This window comes from Anomaloglossus baeobatrachus, chromosome 8 (genome assembly GCF_048569485.1).
Source record: "Anomaloglossus baeobatrachus isolate aAnoBae1 chromosome 8, aAnoBae1.hap1, whole genome shotgun sequence".
Classification (NCBI taxonomy): Eukaryota; Metazoa; Chordata; class Amphibia; order Anura; family Aromobatidae; genus Anomaloglossus; species Anomaloglossus baeobatrachus.
Window position 1 is genome coordinate 136,491,680 of NC_134360.1, and position 16,163 is coordinate 136,507,842.

Here is a 16,163-nt window from a genome sequence, read left to right on the forward strand (position 1 = left end):
AGACTTTTCTTTTCTTTTCAGGACTCTGAAAACTGTAGATTCACATTGAAGGCATCAAAACTATGAATTAAAACATGTGGAATGAAATACTTAGTTTCAGTTGTTTCACACTTTTTTATGTCTTATATTCTAGGTTCTTCAAAGTAGCCACCTTTTGCTTTCATTACTACTTTGCACACTCTTGGCATTCTCTTGATGAGCTTCAAGAGATAGTTACCGGAAATGGTTTTCCAACAGTCTTGAAGGAATACCCAGAGATGCTTAGCACTTGTTGGCCCTTTTGCCTTAACTCTGCGGTCCAGCTCACCCCAAACCATCTCAATTGGGTTCAGGTCTGGTGACTGTGGAGACCAGGTCATCTGGCGTAGCACCCCATCACTCTCCTTCTTAGTCAAATAGCCCTTACACAGCTTGGAGGTGTGCTTGGGGTGATTTGTCCTGCTGAAAAATAAATGATGGTCCAACTAAACGCAAACCGGATGGAATAGCATGCCACTGCAAGATGCTGTGTTAGGCATGCCGGTTCTGTATGCCTTCAATTTTGAATAAATCCCCAACAGTGTCACCAGCAAAGCACCCCCACACCATCACACCTCCTCCTCCATGCTTCACGGTGGGAACCAGGCATGTAGAGTCCATCCATTCACCTTTTCTACAAAGACATGGTGGTTGGATCCAAAGATCTGAAATTTGGACTCATCAGACCAAAGCACAGATTTCCACTGGTCTAATGTCCATTCCTCGTGTTCTTTAGCCCAAACAAGTCTCTTCTGCTTGTTGCCTGTCCTTAGCAGTGGTTTCCTAGCAGCTATTTTACCATGAAGGCCTGCTGCACAAAGTCTCCCCTTTATAGTTGTTCTAGAGATGAGAAGGTGTGTCCAAACTTTTGGTCTGTACTGTAGGTGGTACTGAAAGTCATGGAATTTTGAGTTGTCCCATGCCAAAAGGTATAGGTGGAGAAGAGTAAGGGTCCCAGGACAGAGTTATGTGGGACACCAGTAAAGAGAGGGCAGGATGAGGAGCTAGTATAGGAGAGTGCAAGATCTTTGATACCAAGGGAAGAGAGTATCTATAGCAAGAGGGAGTGGTTGACTGCATCATAGACAGAAGACAGGTCTAGGAGGAGAAATAAAAAGTATTGTCTTTTAAGTTTGGAAGGTTAGTAAGTTATCAGTAATTTTGGCTATGGCAGTTTCTGTGATGGGGTAAAAGTTGGATTGTAGGTTGTTAAAGAGTGTAGAGGATGAGAGGCAGGAAGATAGTTCAATGTGGACGTGCTGTTCTGGGGGTTGTGAAGTGAAAGGGAGTAATGATATAGGGTTGTTGGGTCAAGGTTTCTTCAGGATTGGCGTGATTGTTGCTTGTTTAAAAGTGGACGGAAAGGCACACATGTTAATGATAATTGAAAAAGATGGGTTAGGGTTGGAATTAGAATGGTGATGAGATTGGGGAGGAGGTGGGATGGAATCGAGTGCACAATTAGTGAGGTATGATTTGGAGAGAAAATGATTATGGTTATCTTCAGTGATGGTGGTAAAGAATGTTCTGGGGGAAGCTCATTGGTTTTGGTGGTTGAACATTAAAGCTTTGTCTGATGTGGTCAATCATTTTTTAATGTGAGGCAAAGACTTCTGCAGATATGAGGGACGTGGATGGAGGAGGGACAAGAAAGCGTTGAATAACTATTATATATTTAATAACTAACTAGATTTAATAGAATCTTTTAACTCTAAATTTCTTTGTCTTTATGTTTTCTCCAGGTTCAGCAATGGTGGATACATCTTTGAATACTTGGCCAGACCTGAAAGCTTTTCAATAGAAATGATTTTTCCAAGCAGTCAGTCTAGAGCTGACTGAATAAATATGGGATGTGCTTCGGCTAAGCATGTATCTACAGTACAAAATGATGACGATACCCAAAATGGCAAGAGTTACCAAAATGGGGATGCTTTCAGTGGTAAGAGCTCTTAAGCCTTTCTTTTCCTTGAGTGCAAAGCAAGTGACATAAATCCAAATGCTAATGAATATATTGATAATATTGTTCATGACTACAGATGAGTGAACCTAAACTATAAAGTTTGGGGTCCATACAAAACAGCTTGTTCAAGCTTGATTGCATGGCAGAAGTAACCTGTACACTGCTGTGAACAATAAAGATTAAAAAAAAAAATAAAATTATGTGAACTCCCACCTATTTTTGATAACCAGCGTAGGTAAAACAAATAGCTTTGGGCTGCAACCCTCATCTGACTGCTTTACCTTGGCTAGTTATCAAAAATAGAAAGGATTCCATGCCTTGTTTTAATTATTTATTTAAACAATTAAAAAAAATGGCTTCAGTCCCCCTTATTTTTCATAACTAGCCAAGGTAAAACAGACAGCTGGGAATTGGTATTATCAGGCTGGGAAGGGCCATGGTTATTGGACCCTTCCCAGCCTAAAAATAGCAGCCTGCAGCCACTTCATAAGTAGTGCATCCATCCACTAGATGCACCAATTCTGGCACTATTGGCCTGCTGTTTCCAATTGCCCTGGTTCGGTGGCAATCAGGGTAATACTTTCGAGGTTGATTTCAGCTGAGAATTGACAGCTGACATCAATCCCAGGGTTAGTGATGGGGAGGCGTATATCACACACCCCCATTACTAATCCGGCAAGTGTAAATTTAAAAACAGACATGGAAAAAAATGTTTATTTGAATAAAGACTCCCCCACATTCCCTCTTTCGCCAATTAATTACTTCAAAATAAATCCTGGAAGTTTCAATATAATATAAAGATTAATGTCCCACAATGCCCATCAATTTATATGGAGCTTTTGTCTGAGAACTTTCATAGAACAAGCCTCCATAGGTCACTGCCGGTCAACGGGAGATTAGAATTTCTCACAAGCAATGACTTCACTAATTTGCTGACGTCATCGTTCGTGAGATATTTCAGGCTGCCATTGACTGGCAGTGACCTATGAAGCCTCGTTCTGAGAAAGTTTTCAGAACCCAGCTCCATAGGAATTGATGGACTTCATGGGACATTACACTTTGGATTACGTTGAAACTTTCAAGATTTATTTTAAAGTAATAAATTGGTGAATGAGGGAGTAAGGGGGAGTGTTTATTCATCAATTGGATTACGTTGAAATGTCGAAGATTTTTTTATTCAATAAATAGGTAAACAAGGGAGTGTTGGGGAGTCTTTACTCAAACTTTTTTTTCCTGTGTGTTTTTTAACTCTATACTTAAAGGGTAGTAATGGGGGTCTCTGATAGACACCTCCCCTTTACAAACCTCTGGGCTTGATGCCAGCTGTCAATTCACAGCTAACATCAAGCCCAAAAGTATTACTCTGATAGTCATCCCACCAGGGCAATAGGGAAGAGCCAAGCAAAGCACCAGAATTGGCACATCTAATGGATGCAACACTTTTGGGACGGCTGTGGGCTGCTATTTTCAGGTTGAGAAGGGCCAAATAACCATGGACGTTCCCAACCTGATAATATCAGCCCTCGGCTGTCTGATTCACCTTGGCTGGTTATCAAAAATATGGGGGACCCCAAGCCTTTTTTTTTTTAACTATTTTTAAATACATAATTTAAAAAATGGCATCGGCTCCCCTCTATTTTTAATAACCAGCCAAGGTGAATCAGACAGTTGATGGCTGCAACCCACAGATGTCTGCTTTACCTGCTCTAGCTATTAAAAATAGGGAAGACCCCATGTCATTTTTTTAATTTATTCCCTATCTACATTTGTTTGCAGGGCAAATGCCCCCATGTTACTTCCTTTTGCAGCTCCCTACTGCTTATTACAATGATTTTACAGCCATTTTACATTACAGAAGTTTGGGTCTCCGTTGACTTATATGGGGTCCAGGGTCAAGTTCAGGTTAAGTCTGGGTCCCAAACCAAACTTGTAACTAAAGTCTGAACAAACCATGCGAACCTGAACATTCATGGGTCAGCTCATCTCTATTCATTACATGCTATTGCTGGAATGAAAAGGTGGAGAAGTCGTCCAACGGCCTCTCTGAAGACTCCTGATATTTTACTGTATTGACCTATTTTATGTGTTTTATTACCATATGGGCTGCAGTTTCCTGTCATTTAAGGGTGCTAGGATTAATATCTAGCCAGTTCATAGATTGAGAGGAGTTACAGGGTTACTGGGAAGCCTCACAAGTAACAGTGGTGGCAATTATCAGACAACAGGCAAGTTGTAGCAGCTATAGAGAAGAGATTATTAAAGAAAGTCTTAGTGGTTTTCAGACATCGAGGGCTTAGTAAAGGAATACAGGACTGGCCAGACTCGATCACATTCAAGTAAGAAGTAATCTATATTGACACGGGTGACCATAATATACCCAGACAGTGTTTAAGAAGTCACTCCACACATTTTGACCCTTGTGGTTCTCTTATTAGCAAGATGGAGGTTTTCAGTGAAGTCTGTTGTCCAACTGTAACGTTGTCCACAAATATTGTGCCCCCACCCATTACCACCAAGATTGTACCTCTATCATATGTTACGGATGAAGCCAATAAGCATTTCTCCTGCTGTGAATTGTATTTACGTTTTACAAGTTCATTCAGTAAAGAAAAGATTATTTTCTCAAAAACATGTGCCTCTTTCCATATGAAAACAAAGGGTCCCCATACATGTCAACATGTAACCGAATGTTCTCTGAGAGTAAAAGTGAAGATGTGCACTCAGCCAGGGGTAGTGTTGCAGGGTGTTTAGGGTTCCGATATTACAAATCGGCCAAGGATTACCTTTTACAGCAGCATAAATTATATGTAAATGTCAAGATTTACCAATTTTTTGTCAATAAGGATAATGGATTGGTATCATTCTGAATGGCCAGCAAAAAGTAATACTACACTTTTCTCTTAACGGCCAGTGCATAAGAAATGTATAGCCAGCCAACTAAGTTGGCTCGCATTCTTGAGAGCTGTGGTGCCACTTATATTAAAGGGAATTAACTAGCAGAATTTTCATATATAGTCAGTGCACTGATTGTATGAGTGGTGTGTGCATCGTTGTGGGACTATGTGGGTCGGGTCTTGTGTTATTATTCCGCCCCTGTATGCTTGCATGGCCTTTCTCCCCAGATCACTGCTATTTCATTTAAGGTCAGGTGCAAGCGTAGCAGCACCAAGGAGTAAGATGGCATCGGCGTCAGCACCTGCGCATAGCACTATCTCCAGCGCAATATTAATGAAAACGCTGTCCTTCTGCTTCAGACGTTTTGGGTGATTGTGCCGAGGACAGCGTTTTCAATAAGATGGCGCCAGTGATAGCGCTATGCACAGGCGCTAACTCCGATGCCATCTTGGTGAAGAGTTCCTGAATAATCCTTGATGCTACTGCGTTCAAGCCTGACCTTAAATGTAGTGGCGGTGACAGAAGGAGAATGGCCAGGCAAGCATACAGGGGCGGAACAATAACGCAAGACCCGACCAATATACTCCTGCCCCGATGCACATACCACTCAAACAATTAGTGTATTTCTGGAACTTTGATTACACATTTTTCTGCAATCAAACGTCCGATCTCTCAACTAAAGGCCCTGTCACACACAGAGATAAATCTGCAGCAGATCTGTGGTTGCAGTGAAATTGTGGACATTCAGTGCCAGGTTTGTGGCTGTGTATAAATGGAACAATATGTCCATGATATCACTGCAACCACAGATCTGCCAAAGATTTATCTCTGTGTGTGACGGGGCCTTAAAGGTGTGATTGGATTCAGCATCCTAGCACCAGAATGGCACTGACTTTACTTTATATATGACAATTCTGCTGGTTGGTTCCCTTAAATTGACTTTGAAAAGTTGCCACATGCAGCCAGTGATTATCCAGTAATTATGGAGTTTTCTATTGCACTTTCATTACAATCAGAGACTGTACAGCAGTTTGGCATCACATAAGTTGCTTTAGTAAGTCGTGAGGGGTCTGGACTGGTGGAGGCCTCAGCTTTTTCTTGTGATATTGGCATGTAACAATAGTTTCTTAGAATGCTATCCCAACTACTTTACATTATAAATGAGGCTTTATGGTTCTTGCCAGTGCCGAAAGAGGTTTACACTGTATTTAATTACAGAATAAGTGTGGTCTGCTTACTGGCTCACATACACCACCTAATTTCCAGGATGCATAGCAAGTACTTCCATAGTTTTCTGAAGACAGATCATTTAGATACAGCCCATCAGAAAACTGTGTACTATACACTGTGTACTCTGCTGACAGTAGTGATAGATTGTTATGGCAATGTACATTTTATACTTTTATTGATTATAGCATAACAGAAATGAATTCCTTAAAAACTAATTCTTGCATTTGCAAATAGGCTGGATTGAGTGGAATGTTAAGGTTAATGTCATTATATAAGGCTCTTTAAAATAACTGATAAGCCAGAAATGTTAATATATTATATCTACAATAATATGCCAAAGTTTACGCAGCTGTGGAAAAATGCTGCAAGGTAAGAATGCTTTAAAAATAGAAGTGATACTTTATGTATATAAATTAACAAAATGCAAAGTGAATGAACAAAAGAGAAATATATATCAAATCAATATTTTGTAAGAGCACCATTTGTATTGAAAGCAGCAAAGCATCAGTTCTGCTAGGCAGTAGGCATGCTTGGACACAGTTTATGAAGAAACTCAGGAAGGAGGTTGCTCCAAACATCTTGGAGAACTAACCACAAATTCTCTATGGATATAGCCCTGTGCAAAGCCCTCTGTCTCTTCATTTAATCCCACAAAGACTTGATGACATAGACATCAAGGCTATGTGAATCCATATTATCACTTCCAGGACTCCTTGTTCTTCTTTACTTTGAATATTGTTCTTAATGACATTGGCTGTATGTTTGGAGTCATTGTCCTGCTGTAGAATTAATTTGGAGGCATTTAGACGCCCCTGATGATATTACATGATGCGTAAAAATCTGCCTGTATTTTTTAGCACTGAGGACACTGTTAGGCTATGTGCGCACGTTGCGTACTAGCCCTGCAGAAATTTCTGCAGCGATCTGAAGAGCACATGTGCGCTTTAGATCGCTGCAGAAATGTCCGTAGTGAGCGCCGATTCCATGCGCTCTGCCTGCAGCTCCTGCCATAGACAGAGCAGGAGCTGCCGGCAAAGCGCAGGAAAGAAGTGACATGTCACTTCTTTTTGCGCAGCGCTTCGGCAGTAGCCGAAGCGCTGCGCTCTTAAACGCCACGTGCGCACGGCCCCTGCACAATCTCCATAGACTGTGCAGGGGCCGCAGGACACATGCAGTTACGCTGCGCTACAAAGCGCAGCGTAACTGCATGTATTTATGTGGCGCCCCTGACCTGGTCAGGCACCACTGAGTACTGCACCCATGCTGGGGACAGTACAAAACAGGTAATCCAGAAGGCTGACCGAGGTGTGACTACACAGGCGCATAGTGATCAAGGTCTCACACATTTACCTTTGAGAGGACCCCTGGGGATCCCAGGAGGGGGCGAAGCCTCCATCTCCACTCGAGGGGTGTGGTAGAGAGCCTGGTTGCTAGGTGACGTAGGCAAGAACAGGAGAGGAGGGAAGAGTGAGCCGAGGACAGTTGAGTGGTGAAGTTCAGGGAGGGCAGAAGCAGACCCTGTAGCTCTACACAATTCTGACAACGTCCGCGCAGTGACTACCGACGGGGGAGAACGGTCACCTGGTAGTGCTGCCCGAAATCCACACACGGCTAAAGAGAGAGCAACGGAGTGGAAAGTAAGGAGACTGTCAGGGAGATACCAGGCCCAAACGGGTAACAGGTCCCAGTGCAGGGATAGATCCACTTGTCCTTTGCCAAACCTGCATGAGGGGGCACTTTACACCCCCAAGACAACACCACAGAGTCCGCAGCCACGTAGCCACAGTGAGGGCCCATAGCTCACAGGAGGCAAGCAGCCGGAGTGATCTGGTCCAGGCTACAAGCAAACGGGCCAAAAAGAAGGGGAGAGAGGCATCAGCAACTTCCCTGGGCGACCCCAGCAGGGCTTCAAGCAGGGGTTACCCCAAAACACAACGGGCTAAGGAAGGCGAGTTGGTAGCCACCCTCATCAGTCAGCCTGAAGGACACCTGGTTCCAGCCTGGTTCATCCCAGCTACGCCCGGGTTACTCACCCTGCCATCATCAGTGAGTAAAACCCCTGAAAGACATCCTGCTTGTGCGTGTGAGTCATTCTGCGACTTGTAGTTCCACACACCTACACGGGACCCTGGGGCATGCCTCACTCTCAGGAGGCTATTACAACTGACTGCACCTACCATCAGCCCCAGGCACCCCTAACCTGCAGTGGCGGTCTCCACTGACCGCAATTCTGAGAGTGGCGTCACGACAATCAACATAGAGGATTTCCTACCTGTGACAAGATCCAGCCGCGTGGAGTCCCTGAAGGTAATGCACCGCTGCACCGACACCGAACCTCGGGGTCCCACATTTACGCAACGTGCGCACATAGCCTTAATCCTGATCAAATTCCCAACTCCCTTTGGTGAAATATAGCCCAAATCTTGAAAGGAATCTCCACTGTACTTCACTATTGTCAGCAGATACTTATTGTACCGCTCTCCACCCTTTTGATGAACTGCATTCTGTTATAGCCAAATATTGCAGACTTTGATTCCTCAATCCAGCGCACCATCAACCATTTTCTGCACTTCAGCTACTATGTTTTTGTGCAGAGTTGAATTGCCCTTGTTTCCATAGCAAGGGTATGGCCTGACTTTTCTGAACAGTAGACGGGTGTAGTTGGATCCCACTGATTGCTGCCAGTTCTGAGCTGATGGCACCTGTGGACATCTACCAATTTTGAAGATAAGCAAGCATGATGTGTCTTTCAACTGCTGCACTATTTCCATGGCCGACCACAGGTGGCTACATTCCTCAATGTTGCTCATTTCTTGTTGCTTCTTTAAAAGGGCTTGAACAATCCCAGTATGTTTTGAAATGCTTTCCTGGGAGAGATCTTGCGGATGTATGATGCCATGAACACCACCCACTGACTGCATACGTGCCTTGGATAGGACTCCACTCATCACAGTCACTTGTCCACTCACTATTCTCAGTAGGCTGACAATCAGATATGGACATCCCACAGCCTGTTCACACATCCACACCATGCTTTTTGCTTTCACCACCTGCCATTTTGATAGGCCAGGGGACTCCTTCACTGAGAAATACACTGGAACACTCACCACCCAGCTTTACCAAGTACCTGAAAGCTGCACTTACTGCACTCTGGCATCCACGGGGTAATGCAGCCAGGCTATTCTTTCCTTTGTACCCATTGTGGGTACGTTTTAGAGCAGTAAAGAACAAACTTATTACATTTTAGAATTAAAGGGGTCTACTTGGACAACCCATTCTCAATAACCATGTTCAACTCAAGTAAAGAACAGCTATACTCTGTTCCGGTGCTGGTACCATTCGGCACTGGCTCTCTTGGGTCTTGTGTGACATTGCTATGCAATGTGAGCCCTGAAGCCAATCAGCAGCCACTTCACTGTTCCCTATTCCGAACAAGTCTGACATCTGGGGAAGTAAGAGCTGCGGCTGCACTCGGACTTTCCCCAGATGTCAGACACCACTGGAATGGCGCCAGCACTGGATTTGAGTTGAGCTGTTATTGTTTTACTTGGGGGAACGTAGTGATTGAGAAGTTTTCCAAGTAGTGGACAACCACTTTAAAATATGAAAATATGAAAAATAAGGTATACTGCTTAAAAAGTTACAAAAAAGGTTGAAATAATAGAAAACCCATACATAAATATGAAGTAGTAAAGAATAGAAAGGGATAAATGAAAAAAACGCTTATGATTAGATCAGAAAATGTTTCTTTGCAGAGGATCCACTGCAGAAATATGGACAGCTGCTCAATACGTAGTCTCTCCTGGCATCTTACCATGAGTTTCTCTAATGAGATGTTCTAAAGGTCTCATCTCCCACCCCTCACCCCTCCTCATGGTCAGGTGAAAGGAGATGACTAATTGTATGATCGGGAAGATGTGATGCTAATTTATCAGATATAACAAATCCACTAGGTAGATCATCAAATTAAGATCTATGCAAATCCAACATGGAAGCAGCCTCTCAATATTTATAGAAGTAATTATTAGTAACTTTAAACTGAAAAATGGAAAGAGGAGTTTATATCTAAAAATATGTATTTATTGTATATATTCAATAAAAAGATGGATTTAATGACAAGAAATACAAGACAACAAAATCAGATCATAAATGACAGAGGTGCATACCACATTATAACATGGGTGTAGTTGTAAAGCAGAATAACCATACCATCCATAAAGTATATATTAATAGTATATATACCCATTGACATGTATACAAAATGAATAGTCTTGCCCATAATAGGGTGGAACATGCAGAGTCCCACAGACCATGCTCTCCAATGTATATTTTTATGGATTCCCAATCGCTGCCTCAGGGGGTGCAGAGAAACAAACATCTCCCCAGTCTCTTAAATGTGTAGTACTCCAGTCATGTTACTGGAAATTAAGCAATGGTGTTTGTTGGTAATGGTGGTGCCATATAGATGCAGAGCGCCAGGTGGGGACAGTGGGAGGCAGGGCACATGCTCATGACATGGATCAGATTATGGTGAGGAACTGACTCATAATAACAAGTCAAGCTGCAGGAGCAAATAAGCAGCAAAGTGTGAAGACTCCCAACAATAATGTGAACTATTAGCAGTAATTAAGTAATAGCAATAGCTAATTATTTCTGATAATAGACTTAGACATATTTTATACATATAAAGTGCATATCTGTGAAATAATGCATACATATTAAAGTGCAAGATTATTGGCATAACATAATTTATATCTACTAAGGTGCCAATTAACATGCATTGAATGAAAAAGGGCAACACAATATAACTGTATTTATCCATTAAATTGTTGGTTTCTGTATGCAAAATTCCACTTCAGAACATTTCATAGATGGAATAACCTCCAATCATATTTTATATGCTGGAGAATAAATAATAGCCTGATATTGGTATTAGGTCTGACGGTGTGCTAGTGCACCTGTATGACAATAGTGTGGGGCCGTGATCAAACACCAGGTGTATTTTATGTTGGTATGTTTAGTATGTCACGTCTTCAGTGACCCTGTTCACTTTTTAATTTACATATTAAATGTTAAGTTTTTATACTAGTGTCTCCTAGGAGATTTATGTGATTCAAGACCTTGCTGGTTGATACATTGTAAATAACTAAGGTTGGTATAAACTGCGTTTCTGCTATTACAAAAAAACTTTTGAATGACACCATTCATTTTGCCCCATATTGTACTGAAAAACAGGAAAACACTTCCTTGTGCTGTGATCTATAAGAAAAGCACAACTGCATGATTGTTTTGGGGATTTTTATTTATCAAATTTACTGTATGGTAAAACTGACCTGGCAATATGATTCCCCAGATCAGTATAGGTACGTCCAAGGTCGTAAAGGGGTTAAAGTGGTCATCTCACACCTACAATGTATATCTATCTATCTATCTATCTATCTATCTTTACACTTTAACCACTTTTGTAATTATCTTTACTGTACAATTCCCAACACTTCTCCCCTAGCTATCAAATCCCTAAAGGTGTTTTCTTTTACTGCACCTCCTTTGACGTTTTGTTTGAGAGGAGTCTCAAATGTGACATCACAGGAGGCTGGAGCTGCAGTTACTCCCCCGAGCATCCATTCCCCCTCCTGGAACAGAAAGTCATCGGGGGCAGTGCTGCAGTTATTTACTAGTTTTTTGCATCGCAGCCACCTGAGGATGTTCTGGATCCTGGATGATGAGTGATGGACGCTGTGGCCAGGATTAGTGGAGCATCGGCAAGTTACTCATCTCTTTGCGGCCACTTCCATTGTTTATGTGAAAGTCATCAGCAGGGGTGATGCTAGATGCAGTGAGTGACACAGCCTCTAGCAATGCCCTCAAATGAAGCATACTCAGTGCTGCTATTATTTAATGACTAAATAATTAGCAACATAGTGACGTTATCCCAGACATTAACCTTTAATAGATGTATATTAAAGGGAGTCTAAAACATGGGATTATGAATCCCTAACCATAAGTTAAAAAGACCACGTACGTCAATAAACAAAAGGTAGTCAATAACCTTCCCACACCTCAAGGGGATATGCAAATTAATCATCCACTCAAAAGATAGGTGGTTTATAAAATATACATAGATCCACTCATTCACATGGAGTTAGAAAAGAAAACTCACATATTGAGTTGTATGGTGAGTCATATAACCCATGAATGCTGGATACAATCATACATCCTGGTGGATCGACGGGGTCCTTGTGGATTTAGGAAAAAGATTAAGTGTAGGTATTTTGGGATATCTAACTATTATGCCTTCAAAATCCTTTTTTGTTGATAATTTCCTGTTGTCATGCCTCACTGAGGTTGGTGGGTTTAATGGCAATTTTTCATGGCAGTTTGTTTATCTCATAATTGATGAATTATCTTTTCCATACAGTATTTATCAATAGGTCAGAACACAATGTTTCCCCATTTGTCAGCAGCCTTATAGACTACATCATTATTTGATTTTGTTGTTTTTTTTTAAAGGTTTCCTCTGATCGCGATTCAAATGGTAATATTTCCGATGTGTAAATATCATTTTGAAATCCTCAGTTACCAACTTTGCAAAACGTTCTACAGAAGGACCTAGGGACAAGGGGACACTTCATAGATTTGGGTATAACTGATTAAGGAAATGTACCTTCATTTTCATGTATCTGTTTCCTCAGTAATTCCTTCAGTGACAAAAAGCCAACCATTGCAGCATCACTCTCCACACCCAAATGGGACACGTCTTTATAATATAATACTTTCAAGATCAATTTACTTGAACAAAAGAATATATTTCACAGCTATAAAAACAGTTAAAAGAAGTTGTTATTGAAAATGTTAACTCATCACTAAGTACCTCCTGTTGTGTAGTAGTCAGATAGGTAAATTATACCTACAAATTGTCTTTTGAATTTTTATGACTGTAATTTATGAAATGTAAATGTAATTTATGCCATATTCTTCCACCGGAATCTCCTAGTGGAATAATGACTCCTATACTTCTAAACATACTTTTACCATCTTAGACACATCAAGCACAACTATGATAAAAGCATAATTCGGTGTGATATCGAATTTCTGTGATTTCCCAAAGCCAAAAATTCCTAGTGCTTGAACGGACAGAAGCAATTATGTCCCCTTATCACATTCATCTGTGGATGGTTTTGACATCGGATATTACAGATATGGCATAGAATATATTGCATTTCATTTCGTGCCATGTAAGGTCTGAATGGAAGACAAACTGCCTGCCTTAGGGTCAATTAACTCTCTTTGCATTTATTAGCCCCTCTTGCTAACAAAGATGTGACCAGTCAAAATTTGCCCTTCCAGAAACTGTAAGCTTCTTGCTAAATATATGGTACGAATTATGCGCCGCCTGGAAAACCAAACACTAATGTGTCGCCCTGGACAAGCCAGGGGCCACAGAGCACAACACCTACACACCCCACACTCCCTGCAGGCACATGAAGGTCAGACACAAAACCCTTGTTGCCTTCCTCCAGGGGCTGATGTTCACACCAGTGGGTGGGCCAGGCGGTTAGTCCCGTCCACCGAGGAGTTCACAGTCCTGGAGGCGGGAAAATAGTGGAGTTAAGCTAGGGAAGTGAAAGTGGAAGGAGTAAAAGTGAAGTGGAGTAGAGTAACTGACTGAGAGCGTCCGGGTGTGTGCCCCGGACAGAGACAGCAAGGTTAGCAGACGGCGGTGACCGTCTGCAGGAGTGGCCTATCGGAGTTGCCGTAAGGACCGTGGACGGGCGGTGGCCCGGCGGTACCGGACCGGTACACAAGGAGAAGCCAGCACCATTGGCAGGGGCCTTTCGGACCCCGGCAAGGCTTGGAGTCGCCGTGAATTTGCCAAATCTGTCAGTGAAGGGGACCTCCGGGTTTCCAAACAACAAAGTCCCGATTGAAGGCAACAGTCCAACCGTATGAGAGAGACACCGCCACCGCCAAGGCACCAGTTTCTCAGGGCCAGCGCCTGCGGGCAAAGAGGGGCTCCTCCGGCCCATATCCAAGCCGGGGAGCGGGTTACCGGTGGGAACCCATTGGAACCAACAGAAGTACTAGGTGCAGGGAAAGAGACAGTCACCGTTAACTACCGTGGAAAAGCAACAGCAGCCGTCCGTGGGAACAGTCTTTCCAGCCATGTGTTTTACCAAGAACTGTGTCATCGTCTCAGGCTGAGTGAGTACCACCGTGCCGTGCGGCACAGCGCTGCCCCCGCGACCCTGCACCTCACCAGGCCCCGCAACCGGCCTGCCATCACCCATCCTCCACCCCATCACTGGGCCCCGGGACAACCAACCCCTACCCACGGAGAGGAGAACTAACAACTCAGCTGCTCCCTGTCACCGCTCCCGGGATCCCCATACAGAGCAGCGGTGGTGTTACCAAAAATCACCACAACCGTGGGTGACGTCACGGACAATAACCAAATCCCCACCACCAATCCACCCCTTTCACTCACGGGCGAGGAGCGCCGCTCGTGTCCCCGGGATCCGGCACACCGCTCGAGCCACCACCGAGCAGCGGCAGCCGCAGCAGCAGCAGCGGCCGGACCCGAGCAGTGGGAGAGCGCGGCATCCCCTCCTCCGCCCGCGACAACTTGGCGTCACGAACAGGATCTTACCGCTCTGCCGTTTGGTAGAGGTGCGCCTTGTTACCGCTGGAGGTGTCCGGACGAAAAATTTCAGAAGCCGCCATCTTTGGCGCGGAAAGTTCCCGCTCGAGCGTCTTCTCGAGTAGTGGAGGCGCGAAGGCCAAAACCCCGCCCCGATAGAGGAGGAGCCGGAAAGAGGCTAAGGGGGACGAAATGGCGGCTGGTCGCATGTGAGCGCGGCTATAAAAGCAGGGACGCCAGGACCCTGCGCCCATCTTGTTCCTGGGAGAAGCCGCTAGCAAGACGTTCATGCCGTCCCGAAGCACCGTGGCCCCCGCGCCTGGAACAGCGGCGTGGGTGGAGATCTGGACCGCGCAGCTCTACCAGAGGCTGCAGGTCAAGATGCAGCTCCTCTTGGAGGAGTGGGAGACCGACATGGCGGAGGTCATAGCGACCGTGCGGAGACGCAAGGAGGAAGCCGCGGAAGGGAGGGTGAGTGACCCACGCCCCGATGCCCTTAAAGGGCCGGTCATCACGGCTGCGGGACCCGGTCTAAACCCTCTCACCCTGCTACCCCCCTCGCCACCCGTCCCGGAAGCTGTGACCCCGCCACTAGGCCCGCTGCCACCGCAACCAGTAGCGATACCCCGCATGCCCGCCCCGGCGGGCCGACCTGTGGCCGGAGCCTGTAGCCGACCGGAGGTGCTGCCGTGGAAAGCCCCGAAGCCCGAACCGGAGGCGTCCCCCGAGAAATCCCCTGAGCCGGAGTCGATGGACCGCTCCGTAAAGAAGGCCCAGCAGCGGAAAGCCCCTGTGCCCATCCCCCACGCCTCGGACGAGGTAGCGCCGGGTTGCCACTGCAAGGCGGCGTCCAAGGCCACGTCACCGCGGGACCTTCTGCCCAGATCACCAACAGTGGGCAGTGTCCAAAAGGTCTCGCAGGGCCCGAACCGTGTGCCGGAGCTTGCAGCAGCCCCGTACTGGGAAAGGGAGCCGGTACCGTTGGGCCCAGAAATTGAAGAGAGGGAGAGGAAGAAGGCGGAGTTGGTGGCCCGTGCGATCCGGGAGGAGAGTCTCCGCCAGGCAACCTTCCGCGTCCGAGGCCCGCTGTATGAGGGGCAGGTGAGGTGGTTTGATGTCCGCCGGGGCTATGGATTCATTTATGAACCGGGCCTGGAGGCCGAAGTTTTTATAGCCCCGCGGGATGTTCATGCTCACGTGCCAGAAGAGCACCCGGGCCGTAACCTGATGCCGGGAGATCTGGTGCAGTACACCCGGCACTGTGGGGAGAGGGGGTGGTTCGCACTGGATGCGAAGCTGAGGGGCAGCCAGGAAGCCCGTGTGAGCGCCGCACCCCCTCCCTCAGGTGATGCCGAGGAATCGGAGTAAGGGCAGCGGAGCACCGTTGTCCCAGTCCCCGTTGGGACAATCTGTGTGTTGAAA

The 16,163-nt window shown here is 45.1% G+C and overlaps 1 protein-coding gene across 1 annotated transcript in view; it reads left to right on the top strand.

Annotated features, from left to right (window-relative positions):
• C8H1orf21 (chromosome 8 C1orf21 homolog) overlaps window positions 1-16,163 on the top strand; it is a 284,086-nt gene that overhangs the window by 161,484 nt on the left and 106,439 nt on the right. The window contains exon 2 of the mRNA XM_075322018.1: window positions 1,761-1,957. Coding sequence (XP_075178133.1) covers window positions 1,864-1,957 — 94 coding nt within the window. The 5' untranslated portion in view covers window positions 1,761-1,863. The remainder of the gene's footprint in view (window positions 1-1,760; window positions 1,958-16,163) is intronic.